The sequence below is a fragment of the Cavia porcellus genome, unplaced genomic scaffold (genome assembly GCF_034190915.1).
Source record: "Cavia porcellus strain 051 isolate PalLab524CR breed Dunkin Hartley unplaced genomic scaffold, mCavPor4.1 scaffold_7, whole genome shotgun sequence".
In the NCBI taxonomy this organism is placed as follows: Eukaryota; Metazoa; Chordata; class Mammalia; order Rodentia; family Caviidae; genus Cavia; species Cavia porcellus.
Window position 1 is genome coordinate 4764142 of NW_026947490.1, and position 25440 is coordinate 4789581.

A 25440-nucleotide genomic window follows, 5' to 3' on the forward strand; every position below is an offset into this window, starting at 1 on the left:
TGCTGTCACTGCTGCTGGGAATGCTCACAGGACCATCCTGGGAGCCTGTTGAGCTTGAAGGAAAGAAAATGGACATTTACCACCCTCTTCACAGCTCCACAGTCCATTCACATGTACAAGAAAAGTGTGTATTTTTAATATCCCTACCTTCAACTTCCTAAAGAATTTTTCAAGTCTCATACACACAGTAGAATATGCATTGTGATGCAGGGTCCCAGTAATGCTTCCCCAGACCAGTGTCTGGAAAGCCAAAGTTCTGATGTGCTCCCTGCTCAAAGCAGGCCGGTACTCTAGCCTGCCTGGTTTGGACACATAAGGGAACATCCTCTGCAGGGGCCTTGCTCAGGCACTGAGGGTTGCACTCAGTCAACAGGAAAGAGAACAAGGTCTCAGAAGCCTGACTATAATTGTAACATATTTAGGACCTGGGTCCATGTTTTAAAACATATACGTGCACATATATAATTCTATTGAACTGAAAAAAAACCACATGATGTATGAACAACTGTAACTGCCATTTGACAGTTGAGAAAACTGAAGCACAAGCTAAGTAACTTTGTCAGAGACACACAGCTAACTAGAGAATTAACCAGGATTCAGCGGCCAGAGCTCAAATGTCTAAGCCTAACTCTTAACCACTCTGTCCACTAGGGAGACAACTCTGCAAAGGGAGACTGAGAATAAATGTGTGAGTTAAGTCAACATTTCCAAATGTCCTCGGTTCTCCAGACATGATGGCTTAAAACAGGCTTTAGGTCAATGGAGGCAAACCTATGGCGTGCATGCTGCAGCAAGCTCTTTGTACCACTGAAAGCTCTATCACTGCTTTAGATTCATCTTTCAAAAGACAATGTATTTACATCACTAGAAATTACACTTAAAATCAGCTAAGAATGACTGTTAACTCAGAGAAGTGTTTCATGAGATGGAGAAATAACAAAAAGCTTACTTTTTTTGAAGTTGACGATTTTTTTCATCCTCTCCTCCCAATTTGCTAAGTTGGAAGGCATCCTGAGATGAGTTTTCCGTTTCAGAAACAACAGCTACAAAAAAGAAGAAAAGCCCCCAAATTTACAGTAAATTAACATGGCAAAGTTATATGTTTCACAAATAGGAAGAAGATTCTGCAGGTAGAGAGCTGAATAATTTCTGAAGGGTAAGCTTCCGAGCAAACACATATAAATGTTCAAGAGTATAAATTAGCACCTAAGAGGGTTATTCATTCACGCCAAATGAATTTCCACTGCTCTGCTTTGTTTCACACGTGGGCAAACTGGGCTGTCAGGAGAACGCTCAGCCATGACTCCTCTTGGGCACTGGACACCTGCAGCAGGCACATAGGAAAAATCTCACGCTCTCCCAATCCCAGCAGTTAGGACAGCTGCCTAAAACCGGCCCACCTTGTCTTGGTGATTCTTTGCCAGTTTGTCCAGGCTGACCCTTTTCCTTTTTGCCAAACAAATGACCAATGGAGGACTTGATGCTCTTCTTCTTTGGGGCTTTGTGGAGCGCGTCCTGCCTGCTGTCACTGCTACTGTTATTGTTCACAGGACCTTTCTGGGAGCCTGTTGAGCTTCAAAGAAATAAAATGGATTTTTACCACCCTCTTCCCAGCTCCACAGTCCATTCACACGTACAAGAACAGTCTGCATTTTTAATATTCCTACCTTCAACTTCCTAAAAAACGTTTCGAGTCTCTTACACACAGTACAATACGCATTGTAATGCAGGGTCCCAGTAATGCTTGCACAGACCTGTGTCTGGAAAGCCAAGATTCTGATGTGCTCCCTGCTCAGAGCAGGCCTGTACTCTAGCCTGCCTGGTTTGGACACATAAGGGAACACCCTCTGCAGGGGCCTTACTCAGGCACTGAGGGTTGCACTCAGTCAACAGGAAAGAGAACAAGGTCTCAGAAGCCTGACTATAATTGTAACTTATTTAGGAATTGTGTCCATGTTATAAAACATATACATGCACATATATAATTCTATTGAACTGAAAAACAGCCACATGATGTATGAACTGTAACTTCCATTTGACAGTTGAGGAAACTGAAGCACAGGATAAGTAACTTTGTCAGAGACACACAGCTAACTAGAGAATTAACCAGGATTCAGAGGCCAGAGCTCAAATGGCCAAGCCTAACTATTACCCATTCTATTATCCTGGGAAACAACTCTGAAAAGGAAGACTGAGAATACATGTGTGAACTCAGTCAAGATTTCCAAATGTCCTCTGTTCTCCAGACATGATGGCTTAAAACAGGCTTTAGGTCAATGGGAGGCAAACCTATGGCATGCATGCTGCAGCAAGCTCTTTGTATCACTGAAAGCTCTATCACTGCTTTAGGTTCATCTTTCCAAAGACAATGTATTTACATCGCTAGAAATTACACTTAAAATCAGCTAAGAATGACTGTTAACTCAGAAAAGTGTTTCATGAGATGGAGAAATAACAAAAAGCTTACTTTTTTTGAAGTTGACGAATTTTTTCATCCTTTCCTCCCAATTTGCTAAGTTGGAAGGCATCCTGAGATGAGTTTTCCGTTTCAGAAACAACAGCTACAAAAAAGAAGAAAATTCCCCAAATTTAGAGTAAATTAACATGGCAAAGTTATATGTTTCACAAATAGGAAGAAGAGTCTGCAGGTAGAGAGCTGAATCATTTCTGATGTGTAAGCTTCCGAGCAAACACATATAAATATGTTCAAGCGTATAAGTTAGCATATAAGAGGGTTATTCATTCACGCCAAATGAATGTCCACTGCTCTGCTCTGGTTCACATGTGGGCAGACTGGGCTGTCTGGAGAATGCTCAGCCATGATTCCTTGTGGGCACTGGACACCTGTGGCAGGTACATAGGAAAAAGCTCATGCTCTCCCAATCCCAGCAGTTAGGACAGCTGCCAAAAACCGGCCCACCTTGTCTTGGTGATTCTTTGCCAGTTTGTCCAGGCGGACCCTTTTCCTTTTTGCCAAACAAACGACCAGTGGAGGACTTGATGCTCTTCTTCTTTAGAGCTTTGTGGAGTGGGTCCTCCCTGCTGTCACTGCTGCTGGGAATGCTCACAGGACCATCCTGGGAGCCTGTTGAGCTTGAAGGAAAGAAAATGGACTTTTACCACCCTCTTCACAGCTCCACAGTCCATTCACATGTACAAGAAAAGTGTGTATTTTTAATATTCCTACCTTCAACTTCCTAAAGAATTTTTCAAGTCTCATACACACAGTAGAATATGCATTGTGATGCAGGGTCCCAGTAATGCTTCCCCAGACCAGTGTCTGGAAAGCCAAAGTTCTGATGTGCTCCCTGCTCAAAGCAGGCCGGTACTCTAGCCTGCCTGGTTTGGACACATAAGGGAACATCCTCTGCAGGGGCCTTGCTCAGGCACTGAGGGTTGCACTCAGTCAACAGGAAAGAGAACAAGGTCTCAGAAGCCTGACTATAATTGTAACATATTTAGGACCTGAGTCCATGTTTTAAAACATATACGTGCACATATATAATTCTATTGAACTGAAAAAAAACCACATGATGTATGAACAACTGTAACTGCCATTTGAGAGTTGAGAAAACTGAAGCACAAGCTAAGTAACTTTGTCAGAGACACACAGCTAACTAGAGAATTAACCAGGATTCAGCGGCCAGAGCTCAAATGTCTAAGCCTAACTCTTAACCACTCTGTCCACTAGGGAGACAACTCTGCAAAGGGAGACTGAGAATAAATGTGTGAGTTAAGTCAACATTTCCAAATGTCCTCGGTTCTCCAGACATGATGGCTTAAAACAGGCTTTAGGTCAATGGAGGCAAACCTATGGCGTGCATGCTGCAGCAAGCTCTTTGTACCACTGAAAGCTCTATCACTGCTTTAGATTCATCTTTCAAAAGACAATGTATTTACATCACTAGAAATTACACTTAAAATCAGCTAAGAATGACTGTTAACTCAGAGAAGTGTTTCATGAGATGGAGAAATAACAAAAAGCTTACTTTTTTTGAAGTTGACGATTTTTTTCATCCTCTCCTCCCAATTTGCTAAGTTGGAAGGCATCCTGAGATGAGTTTTCCGTTTCAGAAACAACAGCTACAAAAAAGAAGAAAAGCCCCCAAATTTACAGTAAATTAACATGGCAAAGTTATATGTTTCACAAATAGGAAGAAGATTCTGCAGGTAGAGAGCTGAATAATTTCTGAAGGGTAAGCTTCCGAGCAAACACATATAAATGTTCAAGAGTATAAATTAGCACCTAAGAGGGTTATTCATTCACGCCAAATGAATTTCCACTGCTCTGCTTTGTTTCACACGTGGGCAAACTGGGCTGTCAGGAGAACGCTCAGCCATGACTCCTCGTGGGCACTGGACACCTGCAGCAGGCACATAGGAAAAATCTCACGCTCTCCCAATCCCAGCAGTTAGGACAGCTGCCTAAAACCGGCCCACCTTGTCTTGGTGATTCTTTGCCAGTTTGTCCAGGCTGACCCTTTTCCTTTTTGCCAAACAAATGACCAATGGAGGACTTGATGCTCTTCTTCTTTGGGGCTTTGTGGAGCACGTCCTGCCTGCTGTCACTGCTACTGGGATTGTTCACAGGACCTTCCTGGGAGCCTGTTGAGCTTCAAAGAAATAAAATGGATTTTTACCACCCTCTTCCCAGCTCCACAGTCCATTCACACGTACAAGAACAGTCTGCATTTTTAATATTCCTACCTTCAACTTCCTAAAAAACGTTTCGAGTCTCTTACACACAGTACAATACGCATTGTAATGCAGGGTCCCAGTAATGCTTGCACAGACCTGTGTCTGGAAAGCCAAGATTCTGATGTGCTCCCTGCTCAGAGCAGGCCTGTACTCTAGCCTGCCTGGTTTGGACACATAAGGGAACACCCTCTGCAGGGGCCTTACTCAGGCACTGAGGGTTGCACTCAGTCAACAGGAAAGAGAACAAGGTCTCAGAAGCCTGACTATAATTGTAACTTATTTAGGAATTGTGTCCATGTTATAAAACATATACATGCACATATATAATTCTATTGAACTGAAAAACAGCCACATGATGTATGAACTGTAACTTCCATTTGACAGTTGAGGAAACTGAAGCACAGGATAAGTAACTTTGTCAGAGACACACAGCTAACTAGAGAATTAACCAGGATTCAGAGGCCAGAGCTCAAATGGCCAAGCCTAACTATTACCCATTCTATTATCCTGGGAAACAACTCTGAAAAGGAAGACTGAGAATACATGTGTGAACTCAGTCAAGATTTCCAAATGTCCTCTGTTCTCCAGACATGATGGCTTAAAACAGGCTTTAGGTCAATGGGAGGCAAACCTATGGCATGCATGCTGCAGCAAGCTCTTTGTATCACTGAAAGCTCTATCACTGCTTTAGGTTCATCTTTCCAAAGACAATGTATTTACATCGCTAGAAATTACACTTAAAATCAGCTAAGAATGACTGTTAACTCAGAAAAGTGTTTCATGAGATGGAGAAATAACAAAAAGCTTACTTTTTTTGAAGTTGACGAATTTTTTCATCCTTTCCTCCCAATTTGCTAAGTTGGAAGGCATCCTGAGATGAGTTTTCCGTTTCAGAAACAACAGCTACAAAAAAGAAGAAAATTCCCCAAATTTAGAGTAAATTAACATGGCAAAGTTATATGTTTCACAAATAGGAAGAAGATTCTGCAGGTAGAGAGCTGAATCATTTCTGATGTGTAAGCTTCCGAGCAAACACATATAAATATTCAAGCGTATAAATTAGCATATAAGAGGGTTATTCATTCACGCCAAATGAATGTCCACTGCTCTGCTCTGGTTCACATGTGGGCAGACTGGGCTGTCTGGAGAATGCTCAGCCATGATTCCTTGTGGGCACTGGACACCTGTGGCAGGTACATAGGAAAAAACTCATGCTCTCCCAATCCCAGCAGTTAGGACAGCTGCCAAAAACCGGCCCACCTTGTCTTGGTGATTCTTTGCCAGTTTGTCCAGGCGGACCCTTTTCCTTTTTGCCAAACAAACGACCAGTGGAGGACTTGATGCTCTTCTTCTTTAGAGCTTTGTGGAGTGGGTCCTCCCTGCTGTCACTGCTGCTGGGAATGCTCACAGGACCATCCTGGGAGCCTGTTGAGCTTGAAGGAAAGAAAATGGACTTTTACCACCCTCTTCACAGCTCCACAGTCCATTCATATGTACAAGAAAAGTGTGTATTTTTAATATTCCTACCTTCAACTTCCTAAAGAATTTTTCAAGTCTCATACACACAGTAGAATATGCATTGTGATGCAGGGTCCCAGTAATGCTTCCCCAGACCAGTGTCTGGAAAGCCAAAGTTCTGATGTGCTCCCTGCTCAAAGCAGGCCGGTACTCTAGCCTGCCTGGTTTGGACACATAAGGGAACATCCTCTGCAGGGGCCTTGCTCAGGCACTGAGGGTTGCACTCAGTCAACAGGAAAGAGAACAAGGTCTCAGAAGCCTGACTATAATTGTAACATATTTAGGACCTGGGTCCATGTTTTAAAACATATACGTGCACATATATAATTCTATTGAACTGAAAAAAAACCACATGATGTATGAACAACTGTAACTGCCATTTGACAGTTGAGAAAACTGAAGCACAAGCTAAGTAACTTTGTCAGAGACACACAGCTAACTAGAGAATTAACCAGGATTCAGCGGCCAGAGCTCAAATGTCTAAGCCTAACTCTTAACCACTCTGTCCACTAGGGAGACAACTCTGCAAAGGGAGACTGAGAATAAATGTGTGAGTTAAGTCAACATTTCCAAATGTCCTCGGTTCTCCAGACATGATGGCTTAAAACAGGCTTTAGGTCAATGGAGGCAAACCTATGGCGTGCATGCTGCAGCAAGCTCTTTGTACCACTGAAAGCTCTATCACTGCTTTAGATTCATCTTTCAAAAGACAATGTATTTACATCACTAGAAATTACACTTAAAATCAGCTAAGAATGACTGTTAACTCAGAGAAGTGTTTCATGAGATGGAGAAATAACAAAAAGCTTACTTTTTTTGAAGTTGACGATTTTTTTCATCCTCTCCTCCCAATTTGCTAAGTTGGAAGGCATCCTGAGATGAGTTTTCCGTTTCAGAAACAACAGCTACAAAAAAGAAGAAAAGTCCCCAAATTTACAGTAAATTAACATGGCAAAGTTATATGTTTCACAAATAGGAAGAAGATTCTGCAGGTAGAGAGCTGAATAATTTCTGAAGGGTAAGCTTCCGAGCAAACACATATAAATGTTCAAGAGTATAAATTAGCACCTAAGAGGGTTATTCATTCACGCCAAATGAATTTCCACTGCTCTGCTTTGTTTCACACGTGGGCAAACTGGGCTGTCAGGAGAACGCTCAGCCATGACTCCTCGTGGGCACTGGACACCTGCAGCAGGCACATAGGAAAAATCTCACGCTCTCCCAATCCCAGCAGTTAGGACAGCTGCCTAAAACCGGCCCACCTTGTCTTGGTGATTCTTTGCCAGTTTGTCCAGGCTGACCCTTTTCCTTTTTGCCAAACAAATGACCAATGGAGGACTTGATGCTCTTCTTCTTTGGGGCTTTGTGGAGCGCGTCCTGCCTGCTGTCACTGCTACTGGGATTGTTCACAGGACCTTCCTGGGAGCCTGTTGAGCTTCAAAGAAATAAAATGGATTTTTACCACCCTCTTCCCAGCTCCACAGTCCATTCACACGTACAAGAACAGTCTGCATTTTTAATATTCCTACCTTCAACTTCCTAAAAAACGTTTCGAGTCTCTTACACACAGTACAATACGCATTGTAATGCAGGGTCCCAGTAATGCTTGCACAGACCTGTGTCTGGAAAGCCAAGATTCTGATGTGCTCCCTGCTCAGAGCAGGCCTGTACTCTAGCCTGCCTGGTTTGGACACATAAGGGAACACCCTCTGCAGGGGCCTTACTCAGGCACTGAGGGTTGCACTCAGTCAACAGGAAAGAGAACAAGGTCTCAGAAGCCTGACTATAATTGTAACTTATTTAGGAATTGTGTCCATGTTATAAAACATATACATGCACATATATAATTCTATTGAACTGAAAAACAGCCACATGATGTATGAACTGTAACTTCCATTTGACAGTTGAGGAAACTGAAGCACAGGATAAGTAACTTTGTCAGAGACACACAGCTAACTAGAGAATTAACCAGGATTCAGAGGCCAGAGCTCAAATGGCCAAGCCTAACTATTACCCATTCTATTATCCTGGGAAACAACTCTGAAAAGGAAGACTGAGAATACATGTGTGAACTCAGTCAAGATTTCCAAATGTCCTCTGTTCTCCAGACATGATGGCTTAAAACAGGCTTTAGGTCAATGGGAGGCAAACCTATGGCATGCATGCTGCAGCAAGCTCTTTGTATCACTGAAAGCTCTATCACTGCTTTAGGTTCATCTTTCCAAAGACAATGTATTTACATCGCTAGAAATTACACTTAAAATCAGCTAAGAATGACTGTTAACTCAGAAAAGTGTTTCATGAGATGGAGAAATAACAAAAAGCTTACTTTTTTTGAAGTTGACGAATTTTTTCATCCTTTCCTCCCAATTTGCTAAGTTGGAAGGCATCCTGAGATGAGTTTTCCGTTTCAGAAACAACAGCTACAAAAAAGAAGAAAATTCCCCAAATTTAGAGTAAATTAACATGGCAAAGTTATATGTTTCACAAATAGGAAGAAGATTCTGCAGGTAGAGAGCTGAATCATTTCTGATGTGTAAGCTTCCGAGCAAACACATATAAATATTCAAGCGTATAAATTAGCATATAAGAGGGTTATTCATTCACGCCAAATGAATGTCCACTGCTCTGCTCTGGTTCACATGTGGGCAGACTGGGCTGTCTGGAGAATGCTCAGCCATGATTCCTTGTGGGCACTGGACACCTGTGGCAGGTACATAGGAAAAAGCTCATGCTCTCCCAATCCCAGCAGTTAGGACAGCTGCCAAAAACCGGCCCACCTTGTCTTGGTGATTCTTTGCCAGTTTGTCCAGGCGGACCCTTTTCCATTTTGCCAAACAAACGACCAGTGGAGGACTTGATGCTCTTCTTCTTTAGAGCTTTGTGGAGTGGGTCCTCCCTGCTGTCACTGCTGCTGGGAATGCTCACAGGACCATCCTGGGAGCCTGTTGAGCTTGAAGGAAAGAAAATGGACTTTTACCACCCTCTTCACAGCTCCACAGTCCATTCACATGTACAAGAAAAGTGTGTATTTTTAATATTCCTACCTTCAACTTCCTAAAGAATTTTTCAAGTCTCATACACACAGTAGAATATGCATTGTGATGCAGGGTCCCAGTAATGCTTCCCCAGACCAGTGTCTGGAAAGCCAAAGTTCTGATGTGCTCCCTGCTCAAAGCAGGCCGGTACTCTAGCCTGCCTGGTTTGGACACATAAGGGAACATCCTCTGCAGGGGCCTTGCTCAGGCACTGAGGGTTGCACTCAGTCAACAGGAAAGAGAACAAGGTCTCAGAAGCCTGACTATAATTGTAACATATTTAGGACCTGGGTCCATGTTTTAAAACATATACGTGCACATATATAATTCTATTGAACTGAAAAAAAACCACATGATGTATGAACAACTGTAACTGCCATTTGACAGTTGAGAAAACTGAAGCACAAGCTAAGTAACTTTGTCAGAGACACACAGCTAACTAGAGAATTAACCAGGATTCAGCGGCCAGAGCTCAAATGTCTAAGCCTAACTCTTAACCACTCTGTCCACTAGGGAGACAACTCTGCAAAGGGAGACTGAGAATAAATGTGTGAGTTAAGTCAACATTTCCAAATGTCCTCGGTTCTCCAGACATGATGGCTTAAAACAGGCTTTAGGTCAATGGAGGCAAACCTATGGCGTGCATGCTGCAGCAAGCTCTTTGTACCACTGAAAGCTCTATCACTGCTTTAGATTCATCTTTCAAAAGACAATGTATTTACATCACTAGAAATTACACTTAAAATCAGCTAAGAATGACTGTTAACTCAGAGAAGTGTTTCATGAGATGGAGAAATAACAAAAAGCTTACTTTTTTTGAAGTTGACGATTTTTTTCATCCTCTCCTCCCAATTTGCTAAGTTGGAAGGCATCCTGAGATGAGTTTTCCGTTTCAGAAACAACAGCTACAAAAAAGAAGAAAAGTCCCCAAATTTACAGTAAATTAACATGGCAAAGTTATATGTTTCACAAATAGGAAGAAGATTCTGCAGGTAGAGAGCTGAATAATTTCTGAAGGGTAAGCTTCCGAGCAAACACATATAAATGTTCAAGAGTATAAATTAGCACCTAAGAGGGTTATTCATTCACGCCAAATGAATTTCCACTGCTCTGCTTTGTTTCACACGTGGGCAAACTGGGCTGTCAGGAGAACGCTCAGCCATGACTCCTCGTGGGCACTGGACACCTGCAGCAGGCACATAGGAAAAATCTCACGCTCTCCCAATCCCAGCAGTTAGGACAGCTGCCTAAAACCGGCCCACCTTGTCTTGGTGATTCTTTGCCAGTTTGTCCAGGCTGACCCTTTTCCTTTTTGCCAAACAAATGACCAATGGAGGACTTGATGCTCTTCTTCTTTGGGGCTTTGTGGAGCGCGTCCTGCCTGCTGTCACTGCTACTGGGATTGTTCACAAGACCTTCCTGGGAGCCTGTTGAGCTTCAAAGAAATAAAATGGATTTTTACCACCCTCTTCCCAGCTCCACAGTCCATTCACACGTACAAGAACAGTCTGCATTTTTAATATTCCTACCTTCAACTTCCTAAAAAACGTTTCGAGTCTCTTACACACAGTACAATACGCATTGTAATGCAGGGTCCCAGTAATGCTTGCACAGAGCTGTGTCTGGAAAGCCAAGATTCTGATGTGCTCCCTGCTCAGAGCAGGCCTGTACTCTAGCCTGTCTGGTTTGGACACATAAGGGAACACCCTCTGCAGGGGCCTTGCTCAGGCACTGAGGGTTGCACTCAGTCAACAGGAAAGAGAACAAGGTCTCAGAAGCCTGACTATAATTGTAACTTATTTAGGAATTGTGTCCATGTTATAAAACATATACATGCACATATATAATTCTATTGAACTGAAAAACAGCCACATGATGTATGAACTGTAACTTCCATTTGACAGTTGAGGAAACTGAAGCACAGGATAAGTAACTTTGTCAGAGACACACAGCTAACTAGAGAATTAACCAGGATTCAGCGGCCAGAGCTCAAATGGCCAAGCCTGACTATTACCCATTCTATTATCCTGGGAAACAACTCTGAAAAGGAAGACTGAGAATACATGTGTGAACTCAGTCAAGATTTCCAAATGTCCTCTGTTCTCCAGACATGATGGCTTAAAACAGGCTTTAGGTCAATGGGAGGCAAACCTATGGCATGCATGCTGCAGCAAGCTCTTTGTATCACTGAAAGCTCTATCACTGCTTTAGGTTCATCTTTCAAAAGACAATGTATTTACATAGCTAGAAATTACACTTAAAATCAGCTAAGAATAACTGTTAACTCAGAAAAGTGTTTCATGAGATGGAGAAATAACAAAAAGCTTACTTTTTTTGAAGTTGACGATTTTTTTCATTCTTTCCTCCCAATTTGCTAAGTTGGAAGGCATCCTGAGATGAGTTTTCCGTTTCAGAAACAACAGCTACAAAAAAGAAGAAAATTCCCCAAATTTAGAGTAAATTAACATGGCAAAGTTATATGTTTCACAAATAGGAAGAAGATTCTGCAGGTAGAGAGCTGAATCATTTCTGATGTGTAAGCTTCCGAGCAAACACATATAAATGTTCAAGCGTATAAATTAGCATATAATAGGGTTATTCATTCACGCCAAATGAATGTCCACTGCTCTGCTCTGGTTCACATGTGGGCAGACTGGGCTGTCTGGAGAATGCTCAGCCATGATTCCTTGTGGGCACTGGACACCTGTGGCAGGTACATAGGAAAAAGCTCATGCTCTCCCAATCCCAGCAGTTAGGACAGCTGCCAAAAACCGGCCCGCCTTGTCTTGCTGATTCTTTGCCATTTTTTCCAGGCGGACCCTTTTCCTTTTTGCCAAACAAACGACCAGTGGAGGACTTGATGCTCTTCTTCTTTAGAGCTTTGTGGAGTGGGTCCTCCCTGCTGTCACTACTGCTGGGAATGCTCACAGGACCATCCTGGGAGCCTGTTGAGCTTGAAGGAAAGAAAATGGACTTTTACCACCCTCTTCACAGCTCCACAGTCCATTCACATGTACAAGAAAAGTGTGTATTTTTAATATTCCTACCTTCAACTTCCTAAAGAATTTTTCAAGTCTCATACACACAGTAGAATATGCATTGTGATGCAGGGTCCCAGTAATGCTTCCCTAGACCAGTGTCTGGAAAGCCAAAGTTCTGATGTGCTCCCTGCTGAAAGCAGGCCGGTACTCTAGCCTGCCTGGTTTGGACACATAAGGGAACATCCTCTGCAGGGGCCTTGCTCAGGCACTGAGGGTTGCACTCAGTCAACAGGAAAGAGAACAAGGTCTCAGAAGCCTGACTATAATTGTAACATATTTAGGACCTGGGTCCATGTTTTAAAACATACACGTGCACATACATAATTCTATTGAACTAAAAAAAAACCACATGATGTATGAACAACTGTAACTGCCATTTGACAGTTGAGAAAACTGAAGCACAAGCTAAGTAACTTTGTCAGAGACACACAGCTAACTAGAGAATTAACCAGGATTCAGCGGCCAGAGCTCAAATGTCTAAGCCTAACTCTTAACCACTCTGTCCACTAGGGAGACAACTCTGCAAAGGGAGACTGAGAATAAATGTGTGAGTTAAGTCAACATTTCCAAATGTCCTCGGTTCTCCAGACATGATGGCTTAAAACAGGCTTTAGGTCAATGGAGGCAAACCTATGGCGTGCATGCTGCAGCAAGATCTTTGTACCACTGAAAGCTCTATCACTGCTTTAGATTCATCTTTCAAAAGACAATGTATTTACATCGCTAGAAATTACACTTAAAATCAGCTAAGAATGACTGTTAACTCAGAGAAGTGTTTCATGAGATGGAGAAATAACAAAAAGCTTACTTTTTTTGAAGTTGATGATTTTTTTTCATCCTCTCCTCCCAATTTGCTAAGTTGGAAGGCATCCTGAGATGAGTTTTCCGTTTCAGAAACAACAGCTACAAAAAAGAAGAAAAGCCCCCAAATTTACAGTAAATTAACATGGCAAAGTTATATGTTTCACAAATAGGAAGAAGATTCTGCAGGTAGAGAGCTGAATAATTTCTGAAGGGTAAGCTTCCGAGCAAACACATATAAATGTTCAAGAGTATAAATTAGCACCTAAGAGGGTTAATCATTCACGCCAAATGAATTTCCACTGCTCTGCTTTGTTTCACACGTGGGCAAACTGGGCTGTCAGGAGAACGCTCAGCCATGACTCCTCGTGGGCACTGGACACCTGCAGCAGGCACATAGGAAAAATCTCAGGCTCTCCCAATCCCAGCAGTTAGGACAGCTGCCTAAAACCAGCCCACCTTGTCTTGGTGATTCTTTGCCAGTTTGTCCAGGCTGACCCTTTTCCTTTTTGCCAAACAAATGACCAATGGAGGACTTGATGCTCTTCTTCTTTGGGGCTTTGTGGAGCGCGTCCTGCCTGCTGTCACTGCTACTGGGATTGTTCACAGGACCTTCCTGGGAGCCTGTTGAGCTTCAAAGAAATAAAATGGATTTTTACCACACTCTTCCCAGCTCCACAGTCCATTCACACGTACAAGAACAGTCTGCATTTTTAAAATTCCTACCTTCAACTTCCTAAAAAACGTTTCGAGTCTCTTACACACAGTACAATACGCATTGTAATGCAGGGTCCCAGTAATGCTTCCACAGACCTGTGTCTGGAAAGCCAAGATTCTGATGTGCTCCCTGCTCAGAGCAGGCCTGTACTCTAGCCTGCCTGGTTTGGACACATAAGGGAACACCCTCTGCAGGGGCCTTACTCAGGCACTGAGGGTTGCACTCAGTCAACAGGAAAGAGAACAAGGTCTCAGAAGCCTGACTATAATTGTAACTTATTTAGGAATTGTGTCCATGTTATAAAACATATACATGCACATATATAATTCTATTGAACTGAAAAACAGCCACATGATGTATGAACTGTAACTTCCATTTGACAGTTGAGGAAACTGAAGCACAGGATAAGTAACTTTGTCAGAGACACGCAGCTAACTAGAGAATTAACCAGGATTCAGCGGCCAGAACTCAAAGGGCCAAGCCTAACTATTACCCATTCTATTATCCTGGGAAACAACTCAGAAAAGGAAGACTGAGAATACATGTGTGAACTCAGTCAAGATTTCCAAATGTCCTCTGTTCTCCAGACATGATGGCTTAAAACAGGCTTTAGGTCAATGGGAGGCAATCCTATGGCATGCATGCTGCAGCAAGCTCTTTGTATCACTGAAAGCTCTATCACTGCTTTAGGTTCATCTTTCAAAAGACAATGTATTTACATAGCTAGGAATTACACTTAAAATCAGCTAAGAATGACTGTTAACTCAGAAAAGTGTTTCATGAGATGGAGAAATAACAAAAAGCTTACTTTTTAAGTTGACGATTTTTTTCATCCTTTCCTCTCAATTTGCTAAGTTGGAAGGCATCCTGAGATGAGTTTTCCGTTTCAGAAACAACAGCTACAAAAAAGAAGAAAATTCCCCAAATTTAGAGTAAATTAACATGGCAAAGTTATATGTTTCACAAATAGGAGGAAGATTCTGCAGGTAGAGAGCTGAATCATTTCTGATGTGTAAGCTTCCGAGCAAACACATATAAATGTTCAAGCGTATAAATTAGCATATAAGAGGGTTATTCATTCACGCCAAATGAATGTCCACTGCTCTGCTCTGGTTCACATGTGGGCAGACTGGGCTGTCTGGAGAATGCTCAGACATGATTCCTTGTGGGCACTGGACACCTGTGGCAGGTACATAGGAAAAAGCTCATGCTCTCCCAATCCCAGCAGTTAGGACAGCTGCCAAAAACCGGCCCACCTTGTCTTGTTCATTCTTTGCCAGTTTGTCCAGGCGGACCCTTTTCCTTTTTGCCAAACAAACGACCAGTGGAGGACTTGATGCTCTTCTTCTTTAGAGCTTTGTGGAGTGGGTCCTCCCTGCTGTCACTGCTGCTGGGAATGCTCACAGGACCATCCTGGGAGCCTGTTGAGCTTGAAGGAAAGAAAATGGACTTTTACCACCCTCTTCACAGCTCCACAGTCCATTCACATGTACAAGAAAAGTGTGTATTTTTAATATTCCTACCTTCAACTTCATAAAGAATTTTTCAAGTCTCATACACACAGTAGAATATGCATTGTGATGCAGGGTCCCAGTAATGCTTCCCCAGACCAGTGTCTGGAAAGCCAAAATTCTGATGTGCTCCCTGCTCAAAGCAGGCCGGTACTCTAGCCTGCCTGGTTTGGACACATAAGGGAACATCCTCTGCAGGGGCCTTGCTCAGGCACTGAGGCTTGCACTCAGTCAACAGGAAAGAGAACAAGGTCTCAGAAGCCTGACTATAATTGTAACATATTTAGGACCTGGGTCCATGTTTTAAAACATATACGTGCACATATATAATTCTATTGAACTGAAAAAAAACCACATGATGTATGAACAACTGTAACTGCCATTTGACAGTTGAGAAAACTGAAGCACAAGCTAAGTAACTTTGTCAGAGACACACAGCTAACTAGAGAATTAACCAGGATTCAGCGGCCAGAGCTCAAATGGCTAAGCCTAACTCTTAACCACTCTGTCCACTAGGGAGACAACTCTGCAAAGGGAGACTGAGAATAAATGTGTGAGTTAAGTCAACATTTCCAAATGTCCTCGGTTCTCCAGACATGATGGCTTAACACAGGCTCTAGGTCAATGGAGGCAAACCTATGGCGTGCATGCTGCAGCAAGCTCTTTGTACCACTGAAAGCTCTATCACTGCTTTAGATTATTCTTTCAAAACACAATGTATTTACATCGCTAGAAATTACACTTAAAATCAGCTAAGAATGACTGTTAACTCAGAGAAGTGTTTCATGAGATGGAGAAATAACAAAAAGCTTACTTTTTTTGAAGTTGACGATTTTTTTCATCCTTTCCTCCCAATTTGCTAAGTTGGAAGGCATCCTGAGATGAGTTTTCTGTTTCACAAACAACAGCTACAAAAAAGAAGAAAAGCCCCCAAATTTACAGTAAATTAACATGGCAAAGTTATATGTTTCACAAATAGGAAGAAGATTCTGCAGGTAGAGAGCTGAATAATTTCTGAAGGGTAAGCTTCCGAGCAAACACATATAAATGTTCAAGAGTATAACTTAGCACCTAAGAGGGTTATTCATTTACGCCAAATGAATTTCCACTTCTCTGCTTTGTTTCACACGTGGGCAAACTGGGCTGTCAGGAGAACGCTCAGCCATGACTCCTCCTGGGCACTGGACACCTGCAGCAGGCACATAGGAAAAATCTCAGGCTCTCCCAATCCCAGCAGTTAGGACAGCTGCCTAAAACCGGCCCACCTTGTCTTGGTGATTCTTTGCCAGTTTGTCCAGGCTGACCCCTTTCCTTTTTGCCAAACAAATGACCAATGGAGGACTTGATGCTCTTCTTCTTTGGGGCTTTGTAGAGCGCGTCCTGCCTGCTGTCACTGCTACTGGGATTGTTCACAGGACCTTCCTGGGAGCCTGTTGAGCTTCAAAGAAATAAAATGGATTTTTACCACCCTCTTCCCAGCTCCACAATCCATTCACACGTACAAGAACAGTCTGCATTTTTAATATTCCTACCTTCAACTTCCTAAAAAACGTTTCGAGTCTCTTACACACAGTACAATACGCATTGTAATGCAGGGTCCCAGTAATGCTTCCACAGACCTGTGTCTGGAAAGCCAAGATTCTGATGTGCTCCCTGCTCAGAGCAGGCCTGTACTCTAGCCTGCCTGGTTTGGACACATAAGGGAACACCCTCTGCAGGGCCCTTACTCAGGCACTGAGGGTTGCACTCAGTCAACAGGAAAGAGAACAAGGTCTCAGAAGCCTGACTATAATTGTAACTTATTTAGGAATTGTGTCCATGTTATAAAACATATACATGCACATATATAATTCTATTGAACTGAAAAACAGCCACATGATGTATGAACTGTAACTTCCATTTGACAGTTGAGGAAACTGAAGCACAGGATAAGTAACTTTGTCAGAGACACGCAGCTAACTAGAGAATTAACCAGGATTCAGCGGCCAGAGCTCAAATGGCCAAGCCTAACTATTACCCATTCTATTATCCTGGGAAACAACTCAGAAAATGAAGACTGAGAATACATGTGTGAACTCAGTCAAGATTTCCAAATGTCCTCTGTTCTCCAGACATGATGGCTTAAAACAGGCTTTAGGTCAATGGGAGGCAAACCTATGGCATGCATGCTGCAGCAAGCTCTTTGTATCACTGAAAGCTCTATCACTGCTTTAGGTTCATCTTTCAAAAGACAATGTATTTACATAGCTAGAAATTACACTTAAAATCAGCTAAGAATGACTGTTAACTCAGAAAAGTGTTTCATGAGATGGAGAAATAACAAAAAGCTTACTTTTTTTGAAGTTGACGATTTTTTTCATCCTTTCCTCCCAATTTGCTAAGTTGGAAGGCATCCTGAGATGAGTTTTCCGTTTCAGAAACAACAGCTACAAAAAAGAAGAAAATTCCCCAAATTTAGAGTAAATTAACATGGCAAAGTTATATGTTTCACAAAAGGAAGAAGATTCTGCAGGTAGAGATCTGAATCATTTCTGATGTGTAAGCTTCCGAGCAAACACATATAAATGTTCAAGCGTATAAATTAGCATATAAGAGGGTTATTCATTCACGCCAAATGAATGTCCACTGCTCTGCTCTGGTTCACATGTGGGCAGACTGGGCTGTCTGGAGAATGCTCAGACATGATTCCTTGTGGGCACTGGACACCTGTGGCAGGTACATAGGAAAAAGCTCATGCTCTCCCAATCCCAGCAGTTAGGACAGCTGCCAAAAACCGGCCCACCTTGTCTTGGTGATTCTTTGCCAGTTTGTCCAGGCGGACCCTTTTCCTTTTTGCCAAACAAACGACCAGTGGAGGACTTGATGCTCTTCTTCTTTAGAGCTTTGTGGAGTGGGTCCTCCCTGCTGTCACTGCTGCTGGGAATGCTCACAGGACCATCCTGGGAGCCTGTTGAGATTGAAGGAAAGAAAATGGACTTTTACCACCCTCTTCACAGCTCCACAGTCCATTCACATGTACAAGAAAAGTGTGTATTTTTAATATTCCTACCTTCAACTTCCGAAAGAATTTTTCAAGTCTCATACACACAGTAGAATATGCATTGTGATGCAGGGTCCCAGTAATGCTTCCCCAGACCAGTGTCTGGAAAGCCAAAGTTCTGATGTGCTCCCTGCTGAAAGCAGGCTGGTACTCTAGCCTGCCTGGCTTGGACACATAAGGGAATATCCTCTGCAGGGGCCTTGCTCAGGCACTGAGGGTTGCACTCAGTCAACAGGAAAGAGAACAAGGTCTCAGAAGCCTGACTATAATTGTAACATATTTAGGACCTGGGTCCATGTTTTAAAACATATACGTGCACATATATAATTCTATTGAACTGAAAAAAAACCACATGATGTATGAACAACTGTAACTGCCATTTGACAGTTGAGAAAACTGAAGCACAAGCTAAGTAACTTTGTCAGAGACACACAGCTAACTAGAGAATTAACCAGGATTCAGCGGCCAGAGCTCAAATGTCTAAGCCTAACTCTTAACCACTCTGTCCACTAGGGAGACAACTTTGCAAAGGGAGACTGAGAATAAATATGTGAGTTAAGTCAACATTTCCAAATGTCCTCGGTTCTCCAGACATGATGGCTTAAAACAGGCTTTAGGTCAATGGAGGCAAACCTATGGCGTGCATGCTGCAGCAAGCTCTTTGTACCACTGAAAGCTCTATCACTGCTTTAGATTCATCTTTCAAAAGACAATGTATTTACATCGCTAGAAATTACACTTAAAATCAGCTAAGAATGACTGTTAACTCAGAGAAGTGTTTCATGAGATGGAGAAATAACAAAAAGCTTACTTTTTTTGAAGTTGACGATTTTTTTCATCCTCTCCTCCCAATTTGCTAAGTTGGAAGGCATCCTGAGATGAGTTTTCCGTTTCAGAAACAACAGCTACAAAAAAGAAGAAAAGCCCCCAAATTTACAGTAAATTAACATGGCAAAGTTATATGTTTCACAAATAGGAAGAAGATTCTGCAGGTAGAGAGCTGAATAATTTCTGAAGGGTAAGCTTCCGAGCAAACACATATAAATGTTCAAGAGTATAAATTAGCACCTAAGAGGGTTATTCATTCACGCCAAATGAATTTCCACTGCTCTGCTTTGTTTCACACGTGGGCAAACTGGGCTGTCAGGAGAACGCTCAGCCATGACTCCTCGTGGGCAGTGGACACCTGCAGCAGGCACATAGGAAAAATCTCACGCTCTCCCAATCCCAGCAGTTAGGACAGCTGCCTAAAACCGGCCCACCTTGTCTTGGTGATTCTTTGCCAGTTTTTCCAGGCTGACCCTTTTCCTTTTTGCCAAACAAATGACCAATGGAGGACTTGATGCTCTTCTTCTTTGGGGCTTTGTGGAGCGCGTCCTGAATGCTGTCACTGCTACTGGGATTGTTCACAGGACCTTCCTGGGAGCCTGTTGAGCTTCAAAGAAATAAAATGGATTTTTACCACCCTCTTCCTAGCTCCACATTCCATTCAAACATACAAGAACAGTCTGCATTTTTAATATTCCTACCTTCAACTTCCTAAAAAACGTTTCGAGTCTCTTACACACAGTACAATACGCATTGTAATGCAGGGTCCCAGTAATGCTTGCACAGACCTGTGTCTGGAAAGCCAAGATTCTGATGTGCTCCCTGCTCAGAGCAGGCCTGTACTCTAACCTGCCTGGTTTGGACACATAAGGGAACACCCTCTGCAGGGGCCTTACTCAGGCACTGAGGGTTGCACTCAGTCAACAGGAAAGAGAACAAGGTCTCAGAAGCCTGACTATAATTGTAACTTATTTAGGAATTGTGTCCATGTTATAAAACATATACATGCACATATATAATTCTATTGAACTGAAAAACAGCCACATGATGTATGAACTGTAACTTCCATTTGACAGTTGAGGAAACTGAAGCACAGGATAAGTAACTTTGTCAGAGACACACAGCTAACTAGAGAATTAACCAGGATTCAGCGGCCAGAGCTCAAATGGCCAAGCCTAACTATTACCCATTCTATTATCCTGGGAAACAACTCTGAAAAGGAAGACGGAGAATACATGTGTGAACTTAGTCAAGATTTCCAAATGTCCTCTGTTCTCCAGACATGATGGCTTAAAACAGGCTTTAGGTCAATGGGAGGCAAACCTATGGCATGCATGCTGCAGCAAGCTCTTTGTATCACTGAAAGCTCTATCACTGCTTTAGGTTCATCTTTCAAAAGACAATGTATTTACATAGCTAGAACTTACACTTAAAATCAGCTAAGAATGACTGCTAACTCAGAAAAGTGTTTCATGAGATGGAGAAATAACAAAAAGCTTACTTTTTTTGAAGTTGACGATTTGTTTCATCCTTTCCTCCCAATTTGCTAAGTTGGAAGGCATCCTGAGATGAGTTTTCCGTTTCAGAAACAACAGCTACAAAAAAGAAGAAAATTCCCCAAATTTAGAGTAAATTAACATGGCAAAGTTATATGTTTCACAAATAGGAAGAAGATTCTGCAGGTAGAGATCTGAATCATTTCTGATGTGTAAGCTTCCGAGCAAACACATATAAATGTTCAAGCGTATAAATTAGCATATAAGAGGGTTATTCATTCACGCCAAATGAATGTCCACTGCTCTGCTCTGGTTCACATGTGGGCAGACTGGGCTGTCTGGAGAATGCTCAGACATGATTCCTTGTGGGCACTGGACACCTGTGGCAGGTACATAGGAAAAAGCTCATGCTCTCCCAATCCCAGCAGTTAGGACAGCTGCCAAAAACCGGCCCACCTTGTCTTGGTGATTCTTTGCCAGTTTGTCCAGGCGGACCCTTTTCCTTTTTGCCAAACAAACGACCAGTGGAGGACTTGATGCTCTTCTTCTTTAGAGCTTTGTGGAGTGGGTCCTCCCTGCTGTCACTGCTGCTGGGAATGCTCACAGGACCATCCTGGGAGCCTGTTGAGCTTGAAGGAAAGAAAATGGACTTTTACCACCCTCTTCACAGCTCCACAGTCCATTCACATGTACAAGAAAAGTGTGTATTTTTAATATTGCTACCTTCAACTTCCTAAAGAATTTTTCAAGTCTCATACACACAGTAGAATATGCATTGTGATGCAGGGTCCCAGTAATGCTTCCCCAGACCAGTGTCTGGAAAGCCAAAGTTCTGATGTGCTCCCTGCTGAAAGCAGGCCGGTACTCTAGCCTGCCTGGTTTGGACACATAAGGGAACATCCTCTGCAGGGGCCTTGCTCAGGCACTGAGGGTTGCACTCAGTCAACAGGAAAGAGAACAAGGTCTCAGAAGCCTGACTATAATTGTAACATATTTAGGACCTGGGTCCATGTTTTAAAACATATACGTGCACATATATAATTCTATTGAACTGAAAAAAAACCACATGATGTATGAACAACTGTAACTGCCATTTGACAGTTGAGAAAACTGAAGCACAAGCTAAGTAACTTTGTCAGAGACACACAGCTAACTAGAGAATTAACCAGGATTCAGCGGCCAGAGCTCAAATGTCTAAGCCTAACTCTTAACCACTCTGTCCACTAGGGAGACAACTCTGCAAAGGGAGACTGAGAATAAATGTGTGAGTTAAGTCAACATTTCCAAATGTCCTTGGTTCTCCAGACATGATGGCTTAAAACAGGCTTTAGGTCAATGGAGGCAAACCTATGGCGTGCATGCTGCAGCAAGATCTTTGTACCACTGAAAGCTCTATCACTGCTTTAGATTCATCTTGCAAAAGACAATGTATTTACATCGCTAGGAATTACACTTAAAATCAGCTAAGAATGACTGTTAATTCAGAGAAGTGTTTCATGAGATGGAGAAATAACAAAAAGCTTACTTTTTTTGAAGTTGATGATTTTTTTCATCCTCTCCTCCCAATTTGCTAAGTTGGAAGGCATCCTGAGATGAGTTTTCCGTTTCAGAAACAACAGCTACAAAAAAGAAGAAAAGCCCCCAAATTTACAGTAAATTAACATGGCAAAGTTATATGTTTCACAAATAGGAAGAAGATTCTGCAGGTAGAGAGCTGAATAATTTCTGAAGGGTAAGCTTCCGAGCAAACACATATAAATGTTCAAGAGTATAAATTAGCACCTAAGAGGGTTATTCATTCACGCCAAATGAATTTCCACTGCTCTGCTTTGTTTCACACGTGGGCAAACTGGGCTGTCAGGAGAACGCTCAGCCATGACTCCTCGTGGGCACTGGACACCTGCAGCAGGCACATAGGAAAAATCTCACGCTCTCCCAATCCCAGCAGTTAGGACAGCTGCCTAAAACCGGCCCACCTTGTCTTGGTGATTCTTTGCCAATTTGTCCAGGCTGACCCTTTTCCTTTTTGCCAAACAAATGACCAATGGAGGACTTGATGCTCTTCTTCTTTGGGGCTTTGTGGAGCGCGTCCTGCCTGCTGTCACTGCTACTGGGATTGTTCACAGGACCTTCCTGGGAGCCTGTTGAGCTTCAAAGAAATAAAATGGATTTTTACCACCCTCTTCCCAGCTCCACAGTCCATTCACATGTACAAGAACAGTCTGCATTTTTAATATTCCTACCTTCAACTTCCTAAAAAACGTTTCGAGTCTCTTACACACAGTACAATACGCATTGTAATGCAGGGTCCCAGTAATGCTTCCTCAGACCTGTGTCTGGAAAGCCAAGATTCTGATGTGCTCCCTGCTCAGAGCAGGCCTGTACTCTAGCCTGCCTGGTTTGGACACATAAGGGAACACCCTCTGCAGGGGCCTTACTCAGGCACTGAGGGTTGCACTCAGTCAACAGGAAAGAGAACAAGGTCTCAGAAGCCTGACTATAATTGTAACTTATTTAGGAATTGTGTCCATGTTATAAAACATATACATGCACATATATAATTCTATTGAACTGAAAAACAGCCACATGATGTATGAACTGTAACTTCCATTTGACATTTGAGGAAACTGAAGCACAGGATAAGTAACTTTGTCAGAGACACACAGCTAACTAGAGAATTAACCAGGATTCAGCGGCCAGAGCTCAAATGGCCAAGCCTAACTATTACCCATTCTATTATCCTGGGAAACAACTCTGAAAAGGAAGACTGAGAATACATGTGTGAACTCAGTCAAGATTTCCAAATGTCCTCTGTTCTCCAGACATGATGGCTTAAAACAGGCTTTAGGTCAATGGGAGGCAAACCTATGGCATGCATGCTGCAGCAAGCTCTTTGTATCACTGAAAGCTCTATCACTGCTTTAGGTTCATCTTTCAAAAGACAATGTATTTACATAGCTAGAAATTACACTTAAAATCAGCTAAGAATGACTGTTAACTCAGAAAAGTGTTTCATGAGATGGAGAAATAACAAAAAGCTTACTTTTTTTGAAGTTGACGATTTTTTTCATCCTTTCCTCCCAATTTGCTATGTTGGAAGGCATCCTGAGATGAGTTTTCCGTTTAAGAAACAACAGCTACAAAAAAGAAGAAAATTCCCCAAATTTAGAGTAAATTAACATGGCAAAGTTATATGTTTCACAAATAGGAAGAAGATTCTGCAGGTAGAGAGCTGAATCATTTCTGATGTGTAAGCTTCCGAGCAAACACATATAAATGTTCAAGCGTATAAATTAGCATATAAGAGGGTTATTCATTCACGCCAAATGAATGTCCACTGCTCTGCTCTGGTTCACATGTGGGCAGACTGGGCTGTCTTGGAGAATGCTCAGCCATGATTCCTTGTGGGCACTGGACACCTGTGGGAGGTACATAGGAAAAAGCTCATGCTCTCCCAATCCCAGCAGTTAGGACAGCTGCCAAAAACCGGCCCAACTTGTCTTGGTGATTCTTTGCCAGTTTGTCCAGGCGGACCCTTTTACTTTTTGCCAAACAAACGACCAGTGGAGGACTTGATGCTCTTCTTCTTTAGAGCTTTGTGGAGTGGGTCCTCCCTGCTGTCACTGCTGCTGGGAATGCTCACAGGACCATCCTGGGAGCCTGTTGAGCTTGAAGGAAAGAAAATGGACTTTTACCACCCTCTTCACAGCTCCACAGTCCATTCACATGTACAAGAAAAGTGTGTATTTTTAATATTCCTACCTTCAACTTCCGAAAGAATTTTTCAAGTCTCATACACACAGTAGAATATGCATTGTGATGCAGGGTCCCAGTAATGCTTCCCCAGACCAGTGTCTGGAAAGCCAAAGTTCTGATGTGCTCCCTGCTCAAAGCAGGCCGGTACTCTAGCCTGCCTGGTTTGGACACATAAGGGAACATCCTCTGCAGGGGCCTTGCTCAGGCACTGAGGGTTGCACTCAGTCAACAGGAAAGAGAACAAGGTCTCAGAAGCCTGACTATAATTGTAACATATTTAGGACCTGGGTCCATGTTTTAAAACATATACGTGCACATATATAATTCTATTGAACTGAAAAAAAACCACATGATGTATGAACAACTGTAACTGCCATTTGACAGTTGAGAAAACTGAAGCACAAGCTAAGTAACTTTGTCAGAGACACACAGCTAACTAGAGAATTAACCAGGATTCAGCGGCCAGAGCTCAAATGTCTAAGCCTAACTCTTAACCACTCTGTCCACTAGGGAGACAACTCTGCAAAGGGAGACTGAGAATAAATGTGTGAGTTAAGTCAACATTTCCAAATGTCCTTGGTTCTCCAGACATGATGGCTTAAAACAGGCTTTAGGTCAATGGAGGCAAACCTATGGCGTGCATGCTGCAGCAAGCTCTTTGTACCACTGAAAGCTCTATCACTGCTTTAGATTCATCTTTCAAAAGACAATGTATTTACATCGCTAGAAATTACACTTAAAATCAGCTAAGAATGACTGTTAATTCAGAGAAGTGTTTCATGAGATGGAGAAATAACAAAAAGCTTACTTTTTTTGAAGTTGACGATTTTTTTCATCCTCTCCTCCCAATTTGCTAAGTTGGAAGGCATCCTGAGATGAGTTTTCCGTTTCAGAAACAACAGCTACAAAAAAGAAGAAAAGCCCCCAAATTTACAATAAATTAACATGGCAAAGTTATATGTTTCACAAATAGGAAGAAGATTCTGCATGTAGAG

At 42.4% G+C, this 25440-nt stretch overlaps 1 protein-coding gene across 1 annotated transcript in view; it reads right to left on the reverse strand.

Annotated features, from left to right (window-relative positions):
- The window catches only part of LOC100721982 (liprin-alpha-1-like), a 308156-nt gene extending 294962 nt beyond the window's left edge, over positions 1–13194 (reverse strand). The window contains exon 1 of the mRNA XM_063252480.1: positions 13104–13194. Coding sequence (XP_063108550.1) covers positions 13104–13165 — 62 coding nt within the window. The 5' untranslated portion in view covers positions 13166–13194. The remainder of the gene's footprint in view (positions 1–13103) is intronic.
- Between the last annotated feature and the right edge of the window lie 12246 nt (positions 13195–25440).